Source organism: Struthio camelus, chromosome W (genome assembly GCF_040807025.1).
Source record: "Struthio camelus isolate bStrCam1 chromosome W, bStrCam1.hap1, whole genome shotgun sequence".
NCBI lineage: Eukaryota > Metazoa > Chordata > Aves > Struthioniformes > Struthionidae > Struthio > Struthio camelus.
This window is the reverse complement of record NC_090981.1, coordinates 53637979-53664678: the sequence shown is the minus strand read 5'-3', so window position 1 is coordinate 53664678 and position 26700 is coordinate 53637979. Positions and strand designations below refer to the sequence as shown.

At 41.2% G+C, this 26700-nt stretch overlaps 1 protein-coding gene across 2 annotated transcripts; it reads right to left on the bottom strand.

Moving 5' to 3' along the window:
• Positions 1-228: 228 nt before the first annotated feature.
• Positions 229-26417, bottom strand: LOC138060858 (complement component C6-like). 2 transcript variants are annotated; one of them, XM_068926214.1, is made up of 19 exons: positions 26218-26417; positions 25941-26123; positions 24684-24841; positions 23707-23863; positions 21128-21272; positions 20454-20595; positions 19437-19575; positions 18120-18320; positions 15703-15943; positions 14040-14162; positions 12909-13075; positions 11741-11966; positions 8512-8683; positions 7732-7843; positions 6807-6939; positions 5581-5772; positions 4942-5032; positions 3365-3606; positions 229-1422 (listed from the first exon to the last, which is right to left on the bottom strand). In XM_068926214.1, exons 3-19 carry the CDS (start codon positions 24839-24841, stop codon positions 1241-1243), a joined length of 2823 nt encoding a protein of 940 aa, XP_068782315.1. In that variant the 5' UTR covers positions 25941-26123; positions 26218-26417; the 3' UTR covers positions 229-1240. The 2 variants fall into 2 exon arrangements, with proteins under 2 accessions (XP_068782315.1, XP_068782316.1); XM_068926215.1 differs by having other exon boundaries at positions 25941-26038; positions 26172-26265.
• Between the last annotated feature and the right edge of the window lie 283 nt (positions 26418-26700).

Below are 26700 nucleotides of genomic sequence, written 5' to 3'. Positions count from 1 at the left end.
GTCAGGAGCATGAAATCTTTACCACTTATTGAAGGTGCAGAAGGCATACACAACCATTCTGAATGACTATTCCCCTTGGAAATATGACCAGCAAGAAGGAATAAGGGTATTAAAGAACAAAAGCTAGGGATAATCAAGTCTGCAACCCTCCCCCAAATAATCACCAGCCTATTAATATGAATCTTCAGTTGGAGGAAAGTAGTAGAGACTTACGAGGGCAAACCACTCTGTTATTTCAATCATTTTTATTATACATTTTAAGCAGAAAAATGCAATGCTTTGGTCTATTGAGCAGAAGGATTCATCACTTTTTTCCTTGAGCTCCATACAGTTGAGACTGGCTGGTCCTGATTTGGGGAGCTCAGTAACATACCAGATGTAGGTGTCTGATACCTCCTTGAAGGTAAAAATTATCGTTCCACCTCCAGCCCCACACCCTGCTCCCAAATGACACTGCTCAGCCCCTGGCCAGGTGTGACAGTTATACATAGCACAGATCATGACAAGTGCCTGTCGATAAATAATTTTTTTTCCTAATTTTCATTGATCTGCTGACTGGTAGTATAAGAAAGTGACCTTTAGATTTCAGCTTTCTTTCCCTTCTTGAAAAGCAAGTTTCTAAGCTTCAGGTTTGCAAATCCTAAGCCTATAAGGCTCAAAACTGACAAACCAACCCAGAGTGCAAAGAGTTGCCTCCTTCAGTTACCCTAATTAAAAATCTCATGGTTTTGAAGGCCTCGCTCATAATGACAATACATTTGCAGTTAGCGGTATTGTGTACCGCTCCCTGAATTGGTACCGTGAAGGCCCACGCAGGTAGCTGCCTTCGTGACCACGTGCCCAATCTTCCTACCTAGCTGCTACACTGGGATCACAGCCAGTAGGGCAACGAGGGTGCAGAGCAGTCAGAAGCGAAGGGATGGAGCAGCAAATGACTGAGGAGAGAAAACGTTTCATCCAACATCAGAGGAAACAAGAGGCAGAGCTCCCCTTCCTCCCTCTGCACGTGCGCAGAGGTACTGGCAGTGGTAGCAGTCCCCATACTCCGCACTCCATACAATTTTCAAACAAAAAAAATGAGCCCATCCCCACCCTCCTCCCAGAAATCCAGCAAGTCAGCTCAGGATTTTTTTCCATCGTTTGTTTTCTAATCCATTTGTGCTTTCACTGAGTTGTCGTCAGGGTTGGTCAGCAGGCATACGGTGGGAATATCAGGGTGGACGCTACCCAAGCTGCCAGGTTACTGCAGGCAGCTCCCCGGATTCAGCACCTCCATTTTCACACCAGCGCACTTCATGGCTGCTAGTGTGCAATGACTGACTGTCTTCTTCCTCCCAGTTGACACCATCTGGATGCAGTGAAGCTGGCTGTCTTCTCTGGGGCACTGGTAAGGCAGCAGGCAGGAGCACTGGGTCTGTGTCTCTGTGAAAGAATGTGTTGGAATTTTAGCTGCAAATATCATGACTAAACATTTTTTTTTATAGTTTGACAATGTTTCAAAATCAACAGGGGAAAAATGTCATTGCAGGTTCAAGATACATTAGTTGCAGAGATCCTAGTGTGCGCACAAAGATATCAGGGTATTAGAAATAGAGATAAAAGAAGCTTTAAATATCATTTTTTGCAGCACTGGCCCATACAGAAGCAGAAGTGAAATTTCTAACTATTTCTATCCACTGGTTTTCCCTGACCTTTCCTCTAAATAAGAAGTTATTAACTTGACTTTCTATTCCCAATTATCCTTATGCACAACATTGCTGTGAAATGGAGTCTTACGGTCCATATTGTGTCAGGTTCTATTTCATGAAATCTCCTTTTATGAACGCTAAGCTACCTGCTGCTGGCCTTGGTAAAGCTCAATACTGCCTGTTACTCCATTACTCATTTCTGATCTAATCAGATTCTGACTTTTTAGATTCTTTTCCAGAAATTACCTAGGCAGAAAACTAAGTTTCTGCCTTCCCTTTCCTAAAACACGTCGAAAGAGTCTTTTTTCATCAGTTTAGCTGCTTTCACATGGTACTGCAGTATCTTCTGCCCCCGTGTTAATACCACCACTCATTCTCAGGAATACCAAAATTTCCATTCGCTAAATGTTTATGCATACCTGTGGGAAAGAGGACTTTTGTGAAGGTGAGGAGGAAAGTCCAATTCAAACCTCCTGAGCACCACAATGGAATCTTATTTTGTTTAATTTTACTCTCACTTGCTCTCTCATTTTTTGCTTGCTGAACAGAGCTCTTCTGGGAGCCTTTTGGAGAAGAATACTGAACAGCTGGCACAGGATCCAACTTCAAGCCACTTCCACCATGGGAAAACACCTAGGCTGCTTTAGGGCTCTGCAGTAAATAAGCCCAAGGCCTTTCTAAATCATAACCACCTTCTGAAGACTCCTCCATGCTGTGTTGCCTGAGGTGCAGACTTGGCCCTGGCCTCTGCTTCAGCCTCACACAGGAGCAATACCTCATGTGACAGCTTTAAAGTCATCATCTTCAAACTTTGTACTGCACAAATCATCCTGAATCTGCAAAAGCACGTTTTACGATTGCTGCACATCATGAGGGCCTTTTTACTTGTCATAAAAGGACAAGGTACGATAAGGATCGTATTTGTCTCTAGAAGCAAGTAGAGGAATGACTACGGCTGCCACTCAGCCTTTTCCTGGCAAGCATGTGATGGGTGCCAAGCCAGCCAGCACCTCATACGCTTACAGGAAAACTCACTGCTCTTATCAGCCAGTTACACAGTAAATAGCCAAGTTGCACAACAGTGTTTATAATATAATCCTCTTAGGGATTTCACCAAACAGCTTAGTTCATTAAAACTCTCAATGAACACAGTTTGCACATATGGGTATTTGCAAAATTTACCATTAAAATCCTATTAAACTTGATGGCCCCTGTCTTGTTCTCTAAGTAGCACCATGATTTAATTTCATAATTTAATTATATGCTGTTGAGGGTGTGGGCCAGATTAACTCCTGGAGTACAAAACTAGTGCTTAGAGTATCGTCACAAAGAATGGCACATAACATTGTGAATTAAGTTTCTGTGGCCGAAGATTTAAATATTAATTATCCTAAAATCGCAAGTTCCCTTAATCCTCAAGTTCCTTTTGTGCCTTGACTACTAATGAGTGACAGCTTTATACTACTTCTGACTAAGGGAGAAGGCACATACATGAGCGCAACACACAGTAGGAGGGACAAAGGACTGACCACACTTCCATACTCTTCTCACCACAAATTGCCCAAAGGAAACAGACCACAATGTCCATAAAACCCATTCTTAGAGCAATGAAGCAGCCAGCATGTTTCATTTTCAGTGCCTAAACCCTGCATAAATTGTATTGTTCGAAAGTATACCTGAACAGTCTTCCCAGTCATAGCAGGTGTCATAGCCACATGGCACTTTCTTCTGGCTATTTGCAGAGAGCTTTGCCCTTTCAATAGCCCAGTCTTGATTGGCATCACGACTGCAAGGGCCGACATGCAAGAAATGAAATGACTGCTCTCGGAGGCAATTTTCAGCTAAGTACTCACAGCTGGGCTTTGTCATGGTCTGTTCTGAAGCAGCATGTAGCACACAGATGTCTTCCGAGTAGTGACTGCCCCAGGAAAAAAGGAAAATCATTTTAGCAGACCACGGAACAAATCCATGCTTCTAAACACTCTGCTGGCATAAGATGAAGAGCCACAGTAAAACTGCAGCCAGACTGGATATATATCTTAAGACCCGAGATGGTCCCAACTGCTGCAGCATCTGGACCTTGGGAAGCCTCTGATACCTCAGCATAGCCCCATGAGCTAAGGAAGCTTTATTCCCATCCAGGAGATGAGAAGTGGAGGGCATGCCCACACAAAGAAATGGAAGGTGAGCTCCATGCATGCTGTTACCTCCAGAAAGCACAGTAAACTAGCACAGGCCCTAGGCGGGGTTTAGCTGAGTTAATGCAGCACTGCTACCATAGATGTAAGTTTGCCCTGAGGCATAATTAGATTGGGGCCAGTGGCAGGCAAACACAGCTATGCTGCTTATAGCTCCTTTCTGTACTACTTTTGGTTCCCAAGTGGATTCATTCTCTGCACGTGCAGGCATTTCTGAACCGTATCAAAATCCATCTAGTTAACAGAAGAGTCAGCCTATGCCTTTTTGACAAAGTGTATCACCCTCAGAACATGTTCTCTCTATACTCAAGGGCTCTTGAGGGAGCACAGATGCCTAGTTATTCGGAGGCTGACATGAGTGAGATGAATCCCATGCCAAGGGACTGCCCATGGTCATACAAGAGCCTTGCGGTGGAACGTGCATCAGTCTCAGCTCTACAACAGTCCAGCCACTACTCGTTCTGCACTCATCTTTCGCATCCCAAGTACCAGGACAGCACTCAGACCCACACCACGCCTCCACCCTTGCCAGCCCTTTACTAAAAATGCTCTAGCAATAGAGGAACCCTCTATTCGCTTGAAGGATCAAAGGCCAAGTCGTGTTCCGTAAAGAGACGGTATGTCCGAGTCTGTTGTACTTTTATATGCTCTGGAGATTGAAACACGCACATATAATTTGCAGCATATTCACCTGAAAAAGGGTAGTTTCAAACACATGGAGTAGAGCAGAGGTGATGACAGTGTAAATCAAGAAATTGGAGGAAAAAGGGAAGAAAATGAAGAATGGGAATCTCCAGTAGCAGATGAAGATGTAGACTAGAAAGATGTGTGGTGATGTGCCATTTTGTTAATGTCATTGTTCATTATTCATAGGCTATAAACAGGGCTGTAATTTTGATACAACAGCATAGCTGTCTAGTATCTGAACAGACGCCAATAATCCTAAAGTTGTCGTCATTTTTGTTACTCCTCCTGTTCTGTCTTCACAATGGATTAACAGTGCATTGCTGGAGAAACGATGACTTTTCTTTTTCTAGTGAAAGTACTTAACTTACCCACAGTCCTCTTCTGGAGACATACAAACACACTGAGATCCAATCTGTTTTTGTCCTGGACTGCAAGTACCTCTAATCTTAGTTTGCTTATCTGAAACAAAAAAGTAAGAGCTGTTGTAACTAGTAACAAATTGAGCCTAACTATGTTAGACTTTTACTGTAAAATCTAAAATGAATTCATTTCAATTTATCCCAATTTTCTGTCTTCAAAAGCCCCCACGGCTGGGATTCCACAAGGATGCATAAGGCTCTACAAAAGCTACTGGAGAAACCTTCACAAGCTGAAGTTTTAAAATAGGCTTTCTCCTACTTTGCTTTCATAAAGCCTTCTTAAAACAGCTGTTTTTTTTTTTTTTAAATACAGTTTCACAACTGCATAATTAGCAAAATGTACAGTGCAACTTGCCCAAAAACATGAACTTAATGAAGAAGTTTGTGGTTGAATTTATATGGGACTGCAGAATACACATATTTTTATACATATATATATAAAGTAAAACCAAAATTAATGAACAATTGCTATATGTCTCAAAATCAGTCATCTGCCTCCTAGTTCTACCTAGCTAAAGTAAACACAACACAACTCTGTTGTGGATCCCAGCAGCAGAGAAACAATGAAACACCTGCAGGAATACTAACCTTTTTCACATGTTATGGATCTCAAAACAGACGGTATCCAGGACAGGTCTTTCCCACAAGTATACTCTGTCTGACCAGTGACTATATACCCAGCTTGGCAGCTTAACTTAATAGTTTCACCAATATTGTACTGTTGTTTAAATGGGGAAATCGTGACGCTGTAAGACGTTGGTGGCCTCAGGCATACTGAGGCTGTAACAAATAAGAAAAAAAAACCCCAAGATTGTTGTTGTTTTCACAGTGCAGAAATATTTACAGCAAATCATAACGCTTCAGTTCAAGAGCCATAGTCACAATAATACCGAATGGGTCTGACTAACATTTAAAACTGTAATAAATATTTATCATAATTAAGTCTAGAAATTTTCAATGCACTGTCATGTCAAAAAGTATTTTTCTATCAAATATTGTAAAATATTTTTCTATCAACAGCTAAATAATTACTTTTTCTAATGTATGCTAGTATGAGTAATTTAATTTTACAGAACGATAAAAATAATAAGACTGGCACTCGCAACATATTTTAAAAGTTGTTTTTGTAAATGAAGCTATTAACAAAACTATTAAATTGAATGGCAATAGAAAGCTCATAAACATGGTCAAGAACACATTCATGATAAAATGAATATTAAGTCGATAAAACTATACCGAGTTGTAGCAAACTATTGGAGTGTCTCCTGTTAGTACACCTAGGTCGGTTCTGATCTTTAATTTTGACTGGACTATAAACACATCAGGGTATTAATCTGTGGTCAGATTTTCAAGGTAATCTGGAGGAGTTAGAGACACATCTTCCATTATAAAAAGTGGGAGTCAATTCCTCCAAGAATGCTTTATTCAGGGTAACTGTCATCAACTTAAAGATTATCTAGATAAGTGTGGAACCAAAATATGAGTCCTTTCGTTGAAGATATTTAAAACTAAAGTGGAGAAGGAGCTGATAACAATCAATCTCAGCGTTTTCTAAAGCACTGAACGTTGCAATGTCCTTACAGAATATGCAATAGCTACACTCCTGAAAAAGGAAAACGAACTCAAAGAGGAACCATCTAGTGACTCAGTAGGTTTTTGTCATCTCTAACGTGAATGCATGAGATGCCCTCCTAAAATGGTATTTCTTCAGATACCACTATATATTCTTTTATTAAAGCCTATATTATATTCTAATTTGTTTACTCTTATTCATCTTTTATGCTGCTGAGCCAAACTAGTTTTCTGTTTCTTACGTTCACATTCAATATGCTGCTGTGTCCAGGTTTGATCTGGCAGACACCTAAGGAACTGATAGCCACTGAGGACATGACCAGTCACGCAGGCAATTTCGGCTTCCTCCCCCACAGCGTACTGGTTCTTTTCATTCTACAGAAAAAATTAAATTGGTGTTAACTGTAAATCACATTCAGAATAGTTTTAAAGAAGAAAATGAATTAAGGTAGTGAAAAATAAAATTTCAATTAATCAGCTAAGTGAGAAATTTAAGACAATATTACCTTAGATTTAGAGATCCCTTATTACTGAAGAGTAAGAGAAAACACGAGCTTCTAATTATTTAGAAAAACATTTCCACTAAACAGTGATCTTTTGCAAGTGGTGTTACACTTCCAATATTCAGGTGAAATCAGCAGAAGTAAATACTTGTGAATGTGGCCTATTTCTGTATACCTAGTAAAGAGGCTGTAAAAACTGACAGCTCTGCAACTTGAAGAAAGACTGCAAGAGCTGGGCCTGTTCAGCCTGGAGAAGAGAAGATTGAGAGGCAATCTGATCACTGTGTACAAGTATCTGAAGGGGGAGTGTCAAGAGGATGAGGCCAGCCTCTTCTCCGTGGTGCCCAGCAACAGGACAAGAGGCAACGGGCAGAAACTGAACCACAGGAAGTTCCACCTGAACCTGAGGAAAAACTCCTTTCCTGTGAGGGTGACTGAGCATTGGAACAGGTTGCCCAGAGAGGTAGTGGAGTCTCCTTCCCTGAAGATATTCAAAACCCGTCTGGATGCGATCCTGGGCAACATGCTCTAGGTGACCCTGCTTGAGCAGGGAGGTTGGACTAGATGATCTCCAGAGGTCCCTTCCAACCTAAACGATTCTGTGATTCTGTGAACTGTCCCATGTTCTTTCCTTTCATATCACTCACCCATTTTTCACGCTCACCCTGATAAAGCCATTTTCTGGTGGGTCTGGCCTGGAGCATCCAGACTCAGGTTCAGCAATCAAGATTTCATCTTCTCTCCTTGCTTCATCATCATTTATACAAGGAGCCCCTCTGAAAAGTAAGAATTCCCTCATAAGCATGCATATTAAACAGTGGTATCACCAAACTCGGACAATGGTAGAAATTCAGAGCTTTACACAGCAATGATAAGAGTTTTTTCCTCACCCCAAAAGGTAATTAAAAAACAAACAAACAAACAAACTTAATTCTAGTAAGTAGACGGTGATGGTAAAGGTCAGAAGTAGCAAATATTGATAGAAGAGACACTGTAAGAGAGCTAAACAAATGATAGCTATAGAGCCACCTTTTTATTTTATTTATGAAGAATTTTCATATCACGTTAGAAAAAAAGAGGTGATGAACAGCTGCAAATGGAGGGATTTTCTAAGGGGTGATAGTGTCTAAATACATTGAGCAGTACTGAGGGTCCACGTGAAAAAAAGGGAATTGTAAAATCTCGTGAAGTGGGTGAGTTCTCTACAGCTTCAGGTTGGAAGCCATGCAAAGCAGAGTAAAATATCTGTAGATATACGTTAGAATACAATTCTTTATGTATTTCCTGGAAATAAACTTGAACTTGAACAATTTCCTTCTCTCAGCCCCCACCAAAGTTCAGACAGGAGAGCTGTCTCTGTTATTTCTCCTTGATAGCTGCAAGGCCTCTCTAGAGGGCTCTTCGCCTCACAACCATGGAGAACTTTCATCTACTGTCTTCTTACCTGTCCATGAACACCGAGACATAACAGTCCTCCTCCTCTTCCTGTTCACCCTCACAGGGCTTCCCTCCGTTCATCGGGGAGGGGTTATTACACTTTCGGGTTCTTTTTTTCTTGAAGGAAGCATCACATGAACTCCATTGAGACCAGCAACCCCAGCGGCCATCTACAGCAACTGAAAGAAATAAAGGAAACCCGTGTTTTAATAAATCTGTACCGTTCATTACACTTTTCTTGGTCCATATGGAAGAAGAACGGTGGGAAATTTGTAATAATAGTTTTCAGAAGATTTAAAATTGTAACTGTTAAGGGAGTAGGTTGTATCCAGACCGTGAAGTTTTCCAAAGAGCTGCTCAGCCAAATTCAAACTGCTTTAAAAGAACCTGAATATTACCTTCCTTTCCAGTTTTGGGCATAAGTCATTCAAACCCAGAAGAAGCCGATTTTCTACTTCTATTGCAGGCAGAGACATTCTCAGTTTTCACAATGCCATCAGCCTTTTTTGCTAACTCACGAAACACTGTGCTATCAAACTAAATCTTGGAGCTCTAACACTAAGTCTAAAACCCAAATCTACTTCCCATGCAAACTAAATTAAAACACTACTGTCCTTCTTACCCCTGGGGTATTTTGTCTGTGTCACTATGAAGGACTATAGAAGAATTTTTATTTACACAACATTTCTCCTCTGCATGCAATACACTTTTTATATTCAATTTATTCTTATATCTTACGTTGTTTATTTCTTTCAAATTATTTCTTTATCAGAGACAGATAACACGGCTTTTACATTCCTGAATCACTTTCCCTTCCTTCCTCCTTTTGATCTGCTGTTTTCCATAAGTATGGTATTGCTGCCAACTTCATTCAAAACAATGCAGTTACAATTGCATGCAACTGTTCTTTAAATTCTCCAGAATGCCGATTATATGTTCCCTCTCTTTAAGAGGTATTAAACTGAGTTTTCCTTCCACCTCGTAATCAACAGTTTTTATATCCACTAGCTCTTTTGTCTTTGCCATAATAGTCCGTAGAGAAAGCCAAGACATGGGTTTCTTTTAATTTTCACCTCAATTATCTTTGATCTCAACTTCATCCTTATTGAAGGACAGCCCATTTCTTTCTGTATGTTCTAGCTAGGGAATATTTTACTATGTCTTATAATTTATTTTATAAGTCAGGACTATTCAGTTTGATTTCTTGTTTAATTCTGCCTTTATCCATATGCTTTCTGACCATCACCACTGGATAAGAAGTGTCATGTGTTTACTAAGGGTAGGCCAGACATATCTTTGAATGACAAAAGTGCTGGGGGATATTTGGTAAAAGGTATGGCATAGATATAATGTATCGTGAGTGTTTTGGAAAAGCATGTTAGGAACATTAAAATGGCCATATTAAGTTAGATGAAAAGTACATCCAGCCCAGCATTCTGCTGTTAATGGTGACCATAAAGATACCTAGGGAGGATTACAAGAATAGGTAGTGCAGGTAGCAGTGCTTCCCTACAGAGCCTTGAAAACTCCAAGGCACTGGGGTCAGAGACTTCCCGGACGCAAAGCAGCAACCTTATTTTTTAATAGTCCTTGATGGACTCCTCTGTTGCTGTGTCCATTTGACCCTTGAGACCATGCACACCTTTAATGGGCACAATATCCTGTAGCGAGGAATTCCGCAACGTAACGACACTTTGTGTGGAGAACCACATCTCATTTGTTTTGGACTTGCCACCTTCCAGCTTTGTATCCTTACCTTGTGAGAGATGTTGAAAAATAAGTCCCTATTCACCAGTCATGATTTTGGATAGCTTCATCACGTCTTAGCTCAGTTATTTGTTTTTAAGTTAGAAGAGTTCTAGTTTAAATATGGTGCTGTAAAACTAGTTTTGTTATGTGAAAGAAGATTAGGATTAGTAAAAACAACATAATGAGGAACTGGCTGGGCTGAAAGGGATTTATTGGGATGTGGGTGGGTTATTAATCAGCATCACAGGAATCAAGAAAAAAGTGGATAAATTCACCTGTTTATATATATGAAAAATGAGAAAGTGTTATATTGCTCAGGTCAAAAGCAGATTAAATCCTTTCACTATATTAAACTGAGACCGTCACTACTCCTGGAGCTCCATAGGGTTCCGACCTACTCTGCCTGCACCCCCCAAGCTGCGCCACCCTGGGGGCCAGCTGCCTGCACCCCAGGGACCTGAAGCCCTGCTCTGGTATGGCCTGCCCATGTAACTCTGGTGCAGACCCTGAGGAAACAGCCAAGTTGTGAGAAAGCCACTAAAGTACAACGGCACAAGATCGCAAGTAAAATTACAGACAAAAGTAAGACTGCTGAAACAGGACTGTTAGCAGCTCAAGGGGCCGGGGGGGGCGGGGGGAAGGGGCACCACCAAGGAAAGGTATAAAGTCCTGAAGGAAAAAAATAGGGAGTTATAATATGGTAAGCCAGAAACATCAAGAGCCTATCCCTAGGCCAGGTTGTCCTGAGGCCAGCCCTTCCCCACCTGGCTGATGCTGCCTGGCCAGCAAAGACTTCCCAGGGGTCTGAGAGGGAAAACGCACAAACTAATGCTTATTCTCATATCTGGCTAAATCCCAGTTGTCTACTCTATGCATTAGCCAATAAATATCAGCTTTTGACTTATGCATATCCTGCTTGCGGCATCTGAGCACCGTGAAAGGGATATGAGCAGAGTGACCCAAGAAGGTTGTGACGGACTGTGTTTTAGGACTAACCCTTCATTTACTATTTTCAGGAGTAGCCTCAGCTCCAGAAATAAGAGCTTAGCATCAAAGTCTACCAATGACTCAAAGTCTGGAAAATTGAGATACCACTATGGAATATCTAATGGAATGGATACCTGGTATAGAAGAAATGGGTTGAAACTTAACAGTTGAAAATGCAAGACTAAGCACTCCTACATTAAGAACAATATTTTTTGATGTATATTAGAAATATGACTTGGAAATAACATGGCAGAGAAAGGCTCAGACATCAGTCAGTTACAGGAAACATTTATATAGGGTCATAATCATTCTGTTGGGTTTTTTTTAAATGAAATTTCAGATTTTTTTTCTAGAGAAAAATAGAGAATTTAATTTTCAAATGAGGTAGAAAAGCAACACTTTTCAGCTTTTCCAGAGCATAGGAATTCATGATCACAGCCCACTATGCATTCTACATCAGAAGGACCATATTTACATCATGACAACATTATCCCAGATACCTGATTTGTGATCTGGAGTCCGCATCTCACAGTTGTTCCCGTAGGTGCCGGCCTGGCACAGGCAGAGGCACTCCGTCCCGGAAAGCACAGGTCTGCCATTATTGGGGCACGGAGCACACTGGCAAGGGTCGAACCTGTCCACGTATTCTCTAAGGGCTCTCCTGAGGTTGCGACGCCTGGTCACTGCACACGGCACGTTCTTCACCAAATCCACGATGGGCGACACCTGAAAGATAACCATCCAGTAAAGAATCGCTCAGCCGCAGCAGTGTCCTGCTGTGGATAGTTGCGAGGCAATAGTTGTCAGGTCAATTTTAAAGGCAACAGAGCATATATATGAAGCTATATCATAAATGAGTTTGGAGTATTGCCACGTAGAAAGTTATATATGCTTTAAAGGAGCCTGACAGCTTTATATATCTAGATTATCCCATTTCTATTGTTCTTATTTCCTCTGCTTAGGGCTCAGCAAGCCAGTGGCAAAACTTTCCAAGGGGCTATTGCCTCTAAAAATTCAAGTTACCGTAGGTGATGCAGGGGATGCTTACACCAAATCACTGCATGTATGAAGACACCCTCATGCTGCCTTCAATACATCAGCAGTTACAAGGGGAGGAAGATCACAGCACACTACTTTCAGGTAAGTTTTGCAGTTTGCCCTGAGCTCTTTGCTGCTGTTTCGGAGCTGCTGCAGCGTCAGCCAGGGCCAGGCAGTTAGTTGAGAGTACTCACATCAGCGCAGGCACACGCTGCATTAAGTAAGCAGGGGAGCAATGTTATGGGACTGCCAATTCATTTCAACTTAGTTATGTGCCAAAGCTTGCGGAGTAGGCTGACAAGGGAAAGCGCTCCGGAAAAACACATGTTCTTGCTCACTTGTGCAATGCTTTCCTGCAAAATGACTAGTCCCTGCCCACACCTGAGCTCCAGTTCAGCTGGTGCCAGAATAATTCACTCCTGTTCCTCCCTCTATTAGCTGTGGCACATAAAAAGTAGTTCTAATAAACATTTTGCATGGTTTTTTGTATTGTGCCTGCACATTCGTAATTCGTATCATCACATTCAGCACCGTTCTGATTTAAAAGATAAGAGAGCTCGGAAAAGTTCTCTAGAGAACAGCAAATCATGGAGTGCTCTACTATCTCACTATTTTTTGCTCTTCTCTTACCTCAAAGTCAACCACCACAGGATTGTCCTTTGTTGACTCCAGCCAGTTTGTGAAGACAGTATGCTCTGGAAAAGCCCCCTTTTTTTCCCAGGCCAGAGCTGCAGCATATTCTGACCTTCCACCTTTTACCAGAGACACCGATCGTTCGGCTGACTCCAGAATGGAACCTGAAAGAGAATTTCATTGAAGAATTGTCAAACGGATAAAGGCCTCCACGGACAGTGGATATAGCAACAGAATTATTAAAAACAAAAACTATAAGAAAATATAAAAGAATATATTAGGATTAATTTTATGAAATCACCCTTAAAAGAACAGAGTCTAAACTCATGTCAGTCTTCCAAAGAAAAGCGCATAACATCTCAGCCACAGAAACATGGAGATCTACACAACAGACTTGTGGAAGATGCAAGAAATACAACAGACTCCACTAGAAGGGGGATGCTCTGCAAGGCAGGACCTTTAGTCCCTCTGTTAAACATCTGAGTAACTGGAATTGATCATAAAATGAGGCTGCAACATGTGGCACAGGTAATCAAATCCCTGCTTTTGTTGATGCAGGATACGTGACTCCTGCAACTCTTGGAGAAAATTAACTGAGACACGTTCCTGGCACTACCAAGGTGTCTGCTGCACCTAGATTTTTGCTTGGTCCAACAAGAAAGGGAGGGGAAGGGCAGGCCTGTCTCGTGGCTGCCAGACTCTAACTAGCCCCAAGCCGCCCTCAGCAAGGACTGGGGTCGCTGTTGCATACTGCAGGCTGAGCCCATTTCCCACTTGCAGCGTGGGCTGCCCAAGAGCCGAGGCTGAGGGAGGTGTTTGTCAGACGCAAGACTGCTGGGAAGACACAGCACCACTGTGGAGCCCTTCAGACTGGACCCCCCCAGACACTGGATCTCCTAGCACTGCACTCCAGAGCAGAGAAAAAGTACTCCCAGATCCTGATTTCTTTTGTAAGTGAGAAGCTGTTTCTGATGCCTGCTTCAGAGAGAAATACTAACTCCCCTGAAATTGGTGGGAGCTGCACCTCTACTTCACCAAAGCTAGGATTTTACCCTGGGCACCTAGCTGAGGGAATGGTCTCTCTCATAGCAAATGACAGCACATGGGCCTCGTTCTCATCGCGGTCACCTTCGTGTTTCACAGTCATTCTGTTTGTAGTGCATCTGGTACTGACTTTCTTTTTCTTTCTGAAAAGGACACGCTTAGTGGTTTCTGTTCGCACACACTCTGTTGATTCCTCCACTGTCAGACCTAGAAATACCACAAAGCAACAGCTGAATCACTTGTTAGGTGATAGTACCACACCCTCTGGCTCCCCGCAGCAACACAAGCCATTGCAGATCTCTCTGCACATTAGTTTCTTTCTGACGTCCACACCGTGTTTAAGCTCCTCACCCTTCACTCCCCACTGCTGCCAGCGCCTCTTTTGTTCCTCATCTGCAGGCTTTACTCATGTCCAACTTCTCCTAGATTCCTCCTGCTATTCCTGCTGGGGTGGGTATTACTCCCATGCCACTTCTCCATTGGTGTCTAACACCCTCTTCCGCCACCAGCACCCCATGAAACAGCTCTTATCCTTCAGTCTAATCACGCTTGTCTGGGGCAGTGAGCTGCAGAGGTCAGCAGCGGTGGGAATAGCAGACTGTGCCACTCCTTGCAGCCAGGGGCTTGGAGAGAGACTGCTCCTCCTAGGGTGCTAAAGATAGATTTTAATACATCCGCTTTTTTTAAATATATGTATACACACAGAAAAATACTAATATGATATATTTATATACTAATGCTGTGTATATGTATGTATACACACATACACTTATATAAAAATGTGTAGATATATTTTATAGCAGTTTTTAGGTCAGATAATCATTCCTGCAGCACTCAAGATCATTGGCCAGCAACTGGTCTAGGGGGAGACTTCACTGCCGCAGGCTTCCAGTTCCTCCAGTGCAAATAACATTAGACAGGGTCATGCTTACCAGCTCCTTCAGGTACCCTCCCACATAAGTTACAGTGATAGCATTAAAAATCACTGCTTTTAACCTCAGATTTCCACTTTGGTAGTGTTCTTTTTCATTTTGACAATCTGGCTGTCATTAGAGTCTGAGTCATTTTTAACCATACCAACAGACTCAAGGATTGTACCCCAGAAGGTACCACTTCAACTTCTCATCAGGCTTCAGTCCTACCATGGCATGTGTTTGACTGGAATATCTTTGCCAGGTGGCACCTGGTCTTGATCTGGAAATCTTAAGAGTTGTCTCTAAATATTTCCCACTGGATGAAGTTCACTCCCCCTCCCCGGCACTTTCCCTAGTCTCTCAGCTCTGTCCTGCCCCCCCAACCAGTTGCTCTTTCTAGCTCTCCTGAGCCACCCCCCAGGCAGCCCCCACCCCAAAATCCCAGGGCTGTGCTACCCTTCCTGGGCAGCAGGACACAAACAACAGGTCTGGACATACTTGTTCTCCTGTACCACTTTCCCTACCCCTCTACCAAGGTTGTAATACATCTCACAGGGACTAACACCAGGACCATAATCCTCCAATACTCTAATGTTGACCAAGTTGGGATCCCCTTGGACTTTTGAAAGTAAAACAGTCTAGAACAAAAATTTCCTCTTACTCTGTTTTTAGGCAGTGTGGGCTATTCCTCTAAGTTTAAAGGATTTTTTTGATGTTGATTTGGAGAATTTACTGCACAGCGTAAGGCCTGAAAAGTGACAGTACTTTTGTCTTAACTAAAGCAAAGGAAAAGCTGGTAAGTGAATCGTGACTTCTTGCTGAAGGTAACATACCTGAGTTTTTCAGCTCATCTGAGCTGTACTGGTAAAGAATGTCATAGGAACCACCCATCTTCCCTGAGGTGTAATAATGAGTACCGAAGTCATCAAATATTCTGCTGTATAAAGCATAGTTGTACTCCAGGGGCAAGTGATTAAGTGCTTTTAGAAAGATGTCTGAGAGTTGCAGATGTGACTGCTTCATTGTGAAGTTTGCAACAGAAATCACTTTATGGACTCTAATAAAGTTGGAACTCTGGAAAAAAAAATAAAGGAGTGAGTGCTTTCATAGGTGGTTAATTGCACAAAGTAGAGGGGCTGAGAGCATGATCTGAGCTATCTTGCAAAAACCAATTGACTCTGTGTATCACACTGCTTTAACCATGAGTAAACTAGCAAAAATCAGCCCTTAAGTTTACAAGAGCCCTGTTAGTTTCTGTAGGATAATGCTCCATTGCACTGTGGGAGTGCATAGGATTCCAACAAAAATTAAGTCTCCATAAGCACCAGAAAAACAGAAAGCAAAACAATTCCTGACATAAGAAATATACCAGCAATAAGACAAAAGACCAGGATGAAAGGGTTCAGCATGTAATCATAATCCTCAAATATAGGACTAGTTATAAACAGCCCACTAAGTTGGGAGTCTGGATACTAGTTCACTGTCATCGAGTCTCATAACTTACTTATCAGTATGCTAAAACTAAAACTGCATGGATAAAGTTCTCATTCAGCTTAAGTGTCAGGTTTTTAACAGGCAAGGTTTCAGGAAGGACATAAAAAAAGTAGCAAGGTTCAGAAACATCTTACATTTAGAAGTCTCATGCTTTTGAGACAGTCAATTCATTTTTATGATGCTAGAGGCTGTTAATGTGTGAGTTTAAATAAGGAGGAGAGGAACAGAGAGCACTGAATGAAGAGATTTGAAGAGTGGCAAAGAGACAAGACGAACAAGATCAAAGCAAAGAGACCAAGAGCAAAGGGAGGGAGAGGAAACTGGCACGAACAACCCATCTGCAGAGGGGAACGATTCATCATGAAAAGGCTTTTGGTACCGATTCATACGTAAGCTCCTCTACCGAACTTTTCCTGCCAGGAGTCTGGCTCTACTCTAGCTGCATCTTCTAAGCCAAATGGGCTTGGAGACAAGGATGTACCTAGACAAGAAGTTTCCCACGGAGGGATTTTACCCTGGGTCACCTATAGCCAGACTACTAAGTTAATGGCTAGTTACAGTGCGTTCATTTCCATATGAAGTTTTGGGTTGCGTTTAAGCAAACAAGAAGCCACCATTCTTCCAAAAATGATTTCCCAGTTCCACAAGAGAACAACTTGATCTACATGTAAGTATCTTCACAGGAATCAGATTAAATAGCTTTCCAATGGCTAGAAGTTTACCATAGATTAATTCAGACTAGAAATAATGAACTATTTAAGTCAAATTACTTAACCACCAGGACAAGTTACCAAGGCTTGGAGTAAAGCCTCTGTCATAGGAATCCTTAAAATTAGGACTGACATTTTTGTAAAAGATGCTTTCCAATTTTACTGTAAGTCCTGGGTTTCAAGCAGGCCTTAGTTTTGGTTAGTCCTATGGCTTCTGCTATGCAGAAACGCAGACCAAACAACTGATCCTTTACTGCCATTAAACTCTAGAAATACATGAATCTCTAATATATTATCTTTTAATTCATCTGCACTAGAATCTCATGGGGAAAAAGGCTTTCCGTTCTCAGAAACTTTTCTCTGAATGTGTTACTTCTGAGATTATCTTTGTGATCGATCACAACTTGGCAGCTGCGTGACTCCAATATTACAAGGTGAAAGTTGCTTAGCCAATGAAAAGTTCATGTGGTTTAATTCCCAATACATACACATCTATAACACATTCTTGAGTGGACTTCATTTTAGGAGTTGTTTGCCACTGTTCCTTCCACAGCATTCTATCTTCTTAACCTATAACGGAGACTGGGAAAGGACTGATTTATCTGATTTGAAAACCTCAAATCCATGTCAAATCTAAACTTTAAGTGCGATAATCCTATGATTTCTGCAATAAATCAGAAAAGTAGGTTACACTATAGAAGGTATGTCACAAGCAGGAACATGCTGTGGTATCAGGAGAGGAACTTCCTTATGGGTAATTCCTGTGATTTTGTAAAATGCAACTCCACCCATGAACGAATTGTAAGGGTCACAGCACACCCGAAAAAATATCTTTATTTCCTGACAGAAAACATAGGACACAGCAGTAATACTGTTTGACAACTGTGTTGTAATGGAGCACCAACTTTCTTTAATCACAAACCAGGTAATTTAGGTTTTTTTTTTTTTTTCTTTTTCCTGGCTTGATCTTCAGTATCAGTAGCTCAGTTCTCCAAGATGAGCAGATGGAAAATGAAAGGAAGAAATTGGAGGTAACATTTAATTACCTTTTCATATGAGGCTTCAATGGCTTTCTTAAAGGAGGAAGTTAATGTGACTTGTATCCGTCTCTTTTTTGAGAATAAAAACGGGATCCCAGAAGTTCTTTTGCCAGCATGAGTGGATGAACTACTTCCAGCATCACTGTCACTCAGAGGAGTCAAATCATTGTAGAAATCTGATGCTACGTCATCCTCTTCATCTACTACCTGGAAATTCAGTAAAGGAAACTGTGTTTGCCCAAATAATAATCCAGAACAGAGCAACCTATTAGGAAAAAAATTCAAGAATTCATTGCTTAAAAGAATCGTGCCTGAACATTTGCGACATAGCAGTAAGCTAAGAAACCACTCTTATAACAAAAGATGAGTTTGTGAGACAAGTTAGTAGATGAAAGAGATATGAGACGACTTACTAATACGCAGTTATATGAGAGGGGAAAAAAAGAGAATAAACGTCTATTACTTCCTTCTGAAGTTTTGCCACCTGAAGCTTAGGAGTAATTTTTCAAACATACTTTTCAAAGATTTCCAGACCTTCAGTCTATGTCACAACTACCTTTGTTAACTACACTAGGTGTGAGTCGCAGTCCCACAGCATAGAGCTTGGTGTTTTCTGTCCTTTCTTCTTGGTTCCCCTTCTAACAGGATGAATAGGTTTGATCCCGACTGGAGTCTTAGACCATACTTGCAGCATGAGAACCCATATTGCATGACGGACTAGGGTGAGAACCCATATTGCATGACGGACTAGGGATAGGTGGAGAAAAAGAGGGAGTGACCCTCTAGTCCGATAGCCGTGTTAAGCCTCAGTGGCGCTGTCCTGCACAGCAGGGGCACCCAGACAACTTTAGCATCAACTCAGAAGTGACTGAATTCAGGCAGTTTGCCCCCAGAGAAATACCAGAGAAGATGACTTTATACGTTAAAAGACAGAGATGAACTCCTAGAAGTATCTGAGACACAAACCATTAACTTTTCTGCGGACTAACATCAAGAACTTAAATCACACAGCTTTGGAGAGACTTTGGCAGACCAGTGTTTCTTCTATTAAATATTTCTGAGCATAGCAATTTTTGAATCTCATGGACCAAATCTACATGTTACAAACAAACCAGTTACAGTTTCCAGAGAACACATTAGTGTGCCCTTTATTCAGGGCTTTAACTTTATTCAGTTACTCCTTTTAAATTCATGCTAAAAAAACCTCACCAAGTTGAGAAGTCCAGTCCTAAAACACACATCACTGCTTAAAACTTGTGCACGTAACTTGGACTGATTATGAAAGGGGGTTTTCAACTAAGAATTGAAAGTGCTTGAGAGTACCTGAAAGCTGACAGCCTCCAAGTTTGCAGGAACACGATACAATTTCTTTGTCTCATTGTGCTTCACTGTTGTACATCGTCCTCCATTGAATGAGTTGCCAAGGACTTCCCCTCGACTCTCTCCAGCCAGAATGTGAAATCTAACAGAAAAATAATATCCAGAGATTAAAAGATCCCAGAAAGATATATAGACTTGGATCATTTCAGTGGTATATAGCTGCACTGAAGATACTGCAGGTTTAAACCAACAAAGGATATGCTTTTTTCAAAGCATATTACTGCTTTGAAAAAAGCTTCTCTACAAGAACTCCTTATTCATATTTAACTTGCTCAAGAAAATAACATGTCCAAGCTGTAGCAGCAAACCTGTTTCCTACTTTCCATCGCTGTCCTCTAGATAATTACGGACAATGCCAGCAGAAGACTTCTCTAGTCATTCTTATTCAAAAGCAGAGAGATGATGAAAAATGGCCTGGGAAAACGAGTGGTTCTCCATTCATATCATGGATGATGTTATTAGAGCGCACTGAAATCATTCAAAAATGCAAGACCATGTGGGTCTACACTGCTTAAATCAGCAGTCTGGAAGAGATGGTGGTGGGTATTAAGATGTGAAAAAATTCATAGATCGTGCATAATCAGGCATCTTTAGACGAACATCCTCCAAGCTTCTGAAATGCTTTGACATAACCAAACCAGAAATTGCTGATAAGTGATATACCAGGTGCTGTGAGGGCAGTCCAGGTCCTTCAGACAGCAGTGCTCTCTGACAGCTCTTTCTATTGTCTCTAGTACAGCAATCAGCACAGAAGGGAGCCTAAGCCTGGAAAACGGAGTGGGCAAATTCTAGCCTGATTGATTAATTGCATTCTTATAATCTCTTGTTAATTCTAATTTGAGAGATTATCTGTTTTAATGGGATACTTTCACATGCTAATATGGGTTTTATCTTATTTATGCAAGTTAGTGAGATAAGATTTCATCATGTCTATGAGACAAGCAAACAAAACTGCCTTACCCACTGCCTATTAAATGCACACTTGGGATGCTGTCATACTTTCTGTTACACGGTGACTTTTTCTTCCCACAGTTTCTTTCATCTGAGTTGTCCCCACAGTCATTTTCCCCATTGCATTCCAGTTCTTTTGCAATACAACGACCTGCAAATAAAGCAGCGAGAAGCTTTATGCAAAAAGTCATTAAGTCTGAATGGAGAAGAAGGAAAAAGAGGAAAAAAACCCTGCAAGCAGTCAGTCTCTTCTCTTTCCCTAGTAAAGGTGTGAGTTTTTCTGAGGAACCAACAGTAAGGCAAAACAGGCCTTGATTTTTCTAGCAAGAAACAGTTGTTTCAGCTCTACTTATTTGCCTTTCTTGGGAGCTATAGTGGCTTAATTTAAGGTTTAGCAAAAAGACATGTGGATGAGGCTGTTTTTTGTTTAATCAGCTATATTTAAATTGAAGCAAAAAATAAATTCCCACAAGAAGGCTTACAAATTTAATAAAAACAGTCCAAGTTTGAACTCAGACAGACTGAATCTCTAGTCCAGTAAACTTTCTCCCTGCCCCTTTCCCTCAAACTTGTACATGAGATATACAAGCTCCAGATCACCTGAGCCTCAAATAAACAAACGATATCTTTAATCTTTTGACTATCTAATAGTTTCACGATTATGTAATGAAGAGTCTCATTACCACTTTCACACTGGAATTTTTTTTTGCAGTCAACTTCCACTATGTTGCAGAGTTTAGTTGGGAAGCATGGGCGGGAATCCACCAGTTGCTCAGTACAGGCCTGACCCCCAAACTGTGATGGGCGAAGGAGCGACCGAACACGAAACTGAGAGGAAGAGGAAATGAAAACAGAGTTATTTGTGTGTATTTTGTAGCTAAGGCACCTTGGTGGCCCCTCAGGCAGAGCCACATGCTGCAGTGCTGCTAAAGACTTTTGGAGCCAGAACCCTGAAGGAAGTCATCAGTTATTCTCGTCCTTAGGTCCTGTCATGCCATCACCTCAGGTAAGGCAGGCAGGGAACTGAAATCCAAGAGCCTCAGTGGCCCTGATGGAGTATATGTAATTAAACTTTTGATGGCCTGGGCTGTATCACATGAAGAAGCGAAAATACAGTCTCTGTCTCTTCAGTTTAAAGGGTAGAGTAGGAAACGGTATGTGAATAGCCTACCTAAAATTTTTCTTCATCGTCACTGCTGAAACAAAAGTACTATGACAATAGCATATTCCCATTCCTAAATCAGCTGGCCTGGCTCCCATTGTTTCACTGGCTCCCACTTACAGGGGCCCCTCATTTGAGGAGCACTAGGTGACTGCACAAGATGAAAACAGTTCTCCTGAAAAATTCTGTCTCTAAAGATCTGGGAGCAAAACCTGGAACTCACTTTTGTTTTTTTTCCTCCCCGTCTCGGAACCCGCCACACAGAGTAATGAAGCTGCAGGCTGCTAGACAAATCACTTCAGGTAGATTTCACTGGTAAGCCCTTGAGGTAGGGTGAAAAACATCTTCATACAGCTGAGCTGCTCCTTCTCTAAGATTTTTCCCCGTATGATAACTGTTTCCTTGTAGACTTCCTTCACTGTAGACCCCAAGTGAAACAACGCAGGAGGACCTCTACTAAAACCAGTGTAACTAGGTAACTATTAAGTGTGGGTGCAGAGGAGCAACACAAGATCATCTGAACTTTTGAACTCAAGATAACATTTCCTTGTACTCCATTTGGGCCCCTTAATACAGTTACTTCATTGTTTATGCGGAGCTTCAATCTGCTCATCCCCTCCCACTTATTAGGAGCTTGCTTATAGTGATCTTCACATTCATCTTGGAAGTCACACCCTTCATGTCCTCTGTTCTGATGGCTGTTAGTTTTTATAAGGATCATAAGGAAGAGTTTGAAGGGAAAATGGAGCTCAGCCTACAAAAGCACTTTTCTGCTTGAAACAACAGACATGCTGCATCAGTATTTAAAATCAATTTAAAAAATGGAACAATGTTTTATATATCAATGCCTAAGTAAGAAAACTGACACTTGAACAAGAGCCTGTTAAGCACACAGAATCCAGTTCAATTGAGAGCAATGTCCCCTTTCAGCTCTTGTAGCTTGTTTGCTGTCTCCTGCTGTCTTTCTCTGCTCTGCTCTCATGCTCTCTATCCCAGCTGCAGGATAGGATCCCACAGGACAGTTAGCATATCTCATGCCTAGAGCTAACAGTTTCTTCATGGACTTCTACACTGGGCTGGTCTCATCTTGCACAGGCAGAATCAGAAATAAGTCTATCAAAAGTCTAAGGATATACTTATGACACCTAACAGGTAGTCAGGCCTGGATTTCTGAAGCTGCATGGGACCTTCAGAGGGAGAACTGTAGGCTGTGTCTGCACAGACACTGGGAGTTGATCTCATGGTCAGGCCCAAGCTGAGACCCACCAGCCAGGTAACGGCTATTAACAACCTGCACTTCACTAACCTGTAACCTCATATCTGTCAGGTCCCCATTTTGTTAGGTCAAACTGACTTTACCTGCTCTTTCACCTCTCCCCTCTCTGCCAGAGAGGGTATCCAGGTGGCAAAGACCTTGCACACTGGAAGCGTTCCAGCAGTCCTACAACTAACTCCTAGCTCTACTGCCAGTCAATAGACACAAGCCTAAGAGCAGAAAACACCATCTGGAGAATGGATCCCCAAAGGGTTTTGTTCTACAAATATTAAGCACATCCACGTGGCTTCTGTGTAAGCTACAAAGGGTTGGGAAACAGCGTTCTGGATTTCTTGACAGCACTCTCAAACTGTTCCTGAGTATCAGTGTAAAATGCAGCCTGAGCACTCCCAGCCAGTGCCAATTAGGACTTACCATTTAACTCTTTTCAATGGATGATTTGATCCTATTACTTTTCTTGTCTTTAGAAAGTATAAAAATGCTGTGGATTAGTCATAAAGATTCCGTGACTTTCTCTTACTTAAACAGACATCCAAACTCTATGGCTTAATTTATCCTCTATGTGGAAACTCATTTATAATGACAACAGTGGCACTTTTCAAGTTCTCATAAATGGGTTAGCACTACTAAATTGCCCCTTTCTGTTGTGATCTCCTTATTTTAACGTTCCCTCCAGCTCCTACTGTTATGATAATTTATAACCAATTTCCCTTGTTAATTTAAACTGTCATTTTGCAGCTCAGTTTCCATAAAGTTAAATGTCTGAAATGAAGGCAACTCTTTAGTATCATTTATTGCATCCATATAATAAGTTTTCTACCTACTTGTTTTTTAACACACGGGTCACATTCTGACCAAGGACCAAAGTCTCCAAGCTGACAGTTGATAGGACATGCTTGCTGGTTACATGCACGAGACTCCTGCTTTGTGCATAGCTGGTCACAGAAGTTTTGCATATAATATTCATCCATTCTTATTTGCCTAAAAAAATTAATTGAAAAAGTTACACTAGAAAGGGAACATAGACAGACTGTAGACAGATATTCTCTAACTGTGGGTGAAGGCTAAAGATAATGATTTGAACCCAATCAAAAAAATCCTTAGAGTGATAACAGGCAGCTGTGAAATGTTGACTGAAAGAAAAATCCAAATGTATCAAAAGTTTATGGATCAAAAAACTTGATTTTGATCCATCTCACTTTGAATGTCCCAAGGGATGGCTTTGGAAAGAGAGCCAAGACGGAAAGAGGGGAATTCTAGCCAATTTAGAATATGCCAGTGAATTGCATCTAGTTTGGTGACGCTGAACATTCAGTTGACTTTAATTGTTGTTGAAAATTAATCCTACAGGGAGGAGCTTTGTGTGGGCTTGCCATGCCATAGCTTACACCTCCCATAACATTGCTATACATGGGGCAGACCTCCCAGAATGGGGCTCTGAGCCCTCCTATGCCCCCCTACCACCATTTGCTCACATGGGCTGGGTGCTCAAGTGCACATGGCTGGCAAAGCCAATTTAGGACAAAGCTGTTCTCTCCTCACTAGGCGTGTTGGAAGAAATAAGTTCATTTGCAGGTTCATTTGTAATGCACTATATACCTAACCTTGAAAATGTGTAAATCTTACAATTAAAAAAAATTATTCACCTGGTAAACACTTGGATATGGCAATTTTTATTTTTCAGTATGTTATGGAAGCAGGAGCTTCAGAGACAACTGCTCCTCCCCAGATATTTTCAGATATGTTTTCAGAAGACAATTAGAAACATCAAAATAAAAATAGAGAAGTAATTTGGCCCTACCTGTGCCTTGTCTGTGTTCCATAATTGCAGGTTTGTGAACAGCTGGACCATGGACCCCAAGGATAGTGTTCACAGTAGCACCCCTGGCTGCTCTCAATCACCAGGCCCAGCAGGATGAAGTGAATTAAAATAGCCTTGTCTATACTGAACGTGTTCATCTACAGCAAATGGACAGGTAACACAAAAGCACACATAACTGGAGCATTCACAGTTGTGCCCAGGTCACAGTAATATATTTGTTTTGATGCTGAAAGTCTGTAAGTCTGACTCACAATACAAAGTCACTTACCCATGTACCTGGAAAGTGGCAACAATGCATGAGATGCATCAACAATTTAGTTAATACTTCAAGGACCAGTCGTAGAAATCACAATGGCTATTTTTGCCACTAATTTGTCCAAAGTACTAATCGCGACTGCACGTTATTTCAGTTTAACAAATTGTTTATAAAACCTTTTGAATATGTGACAGAGATTTGCTGTTGCCCATATTTTTCTAATGGTATAGCCAAAAATATTTTCTAGGAATGAGAATAAAAGCATGAGCCAGTTTCTTCTAAACAACATACAAAATAAGCACAGAAACTTAAGATTGGCCAGGCCTAATCTATTACATCTTAGCTATATGCCTAAAATCACCCTTTGCATAAGCACATTGTTGCAGGGGATCCTTTTTTCAGCCACTTGTTGCTGTTATTCTTAGTTTTGACTATCTGGTCTAAACCATAGACCATCGCTATTCAGAATCGTCCTTGATCCTCTAGTCAAACTTTATTTCATGAAGATGAAGGTTATAGATAGTCTTTGAGAAGGAATAATTCTTGGTAAACTTGAACAATGTCTTCCAGACAAACCATTTATTCATTGAAAAAGGCAAAAGTTATTTTCCTCAACCTGAGAGCAAATAAACAGGCGATTTGATAGACTGTTATGGTAGAACACAATGATTTTGTTTTGCCAGGCTATAGTTCTAGCCTCAAAAACCCAAAACCATCACTGAGAAAAAGCAAAGGTTCTTTTTTTTTTTTTAAATCAGGTCAAAAAAAACTTTAGTCAGCAAACTGCACAAGTCCTTGCCCAGCTCTAATGTGGAACTCAGATTGCTTTTTACACAATAATTCACCAATGAACAAGCCTCTCTAAGCAAGATTTTTTTAAGTATAATCCACACCAAAAGACTGGTGTAACTAAATGCAGAGAAACCAACTACCTTGCCAATGAACCAAGAAGACAACAGGTATTAGATCTTTTTCCTTACCTGGAGTTCCTGGCTCCAGCGATGCCCAATTAGAAAACAGATTCTATATAATTCTCTCTTAGCTTAATTCCTTCTCTGAACATAGATAAAATTCTCATCTGTTAACAAATTTCCAGCCAATGAGTGTCTGAAGTGTATTAATAGCCTTAAAAATGTTAAGTACACGATAGAGATGAATTGAACCTTTTAAATAAAAATATATATATATATCAGCACACTTAGTCTTGATACCTGTATGCCTTGAAGTCAACAAAAAAACCCTTCCTTATCAGCTTACTGTAAGACTGTTGGTTACAAAGTCAACTTTGCAGACTGATGTGACCTCAGTGCAGTTTGTAGCAGCCTCTTAAAAGTCTGGGAGGTTTTGTTTGATTTAGTTATCCGTTAATGAAAGGCAGATCTGGTCTGATGACAGAAACATTCAGAAGCACCACCAAAGAAACCTTCAGCCACAGATCTTTTCTAGTGAATTGTACTGAAATGCCTCTCCTTACATATGTAGATAAGGAAATATGCCATTCCTCCAACATGAGCAGTCAGAAAAAGATATGTTTGCATTAGGCCACAATGGCTTGACCTACTGCAGGTCTCCTTGAACTGCCTGATGGCAGAGTCACTCTGCTCTCAATGTGAAGGCAGAAGAATGAGAGCCCATTAAGCTGGCACATGCTCATAATTCACTGCTATTTGTAAAGACCACTAGGAAACAGAACAGGAGACAAATGCAGATGGCTTCACTGCCCATATGTCCCAGGCAGCT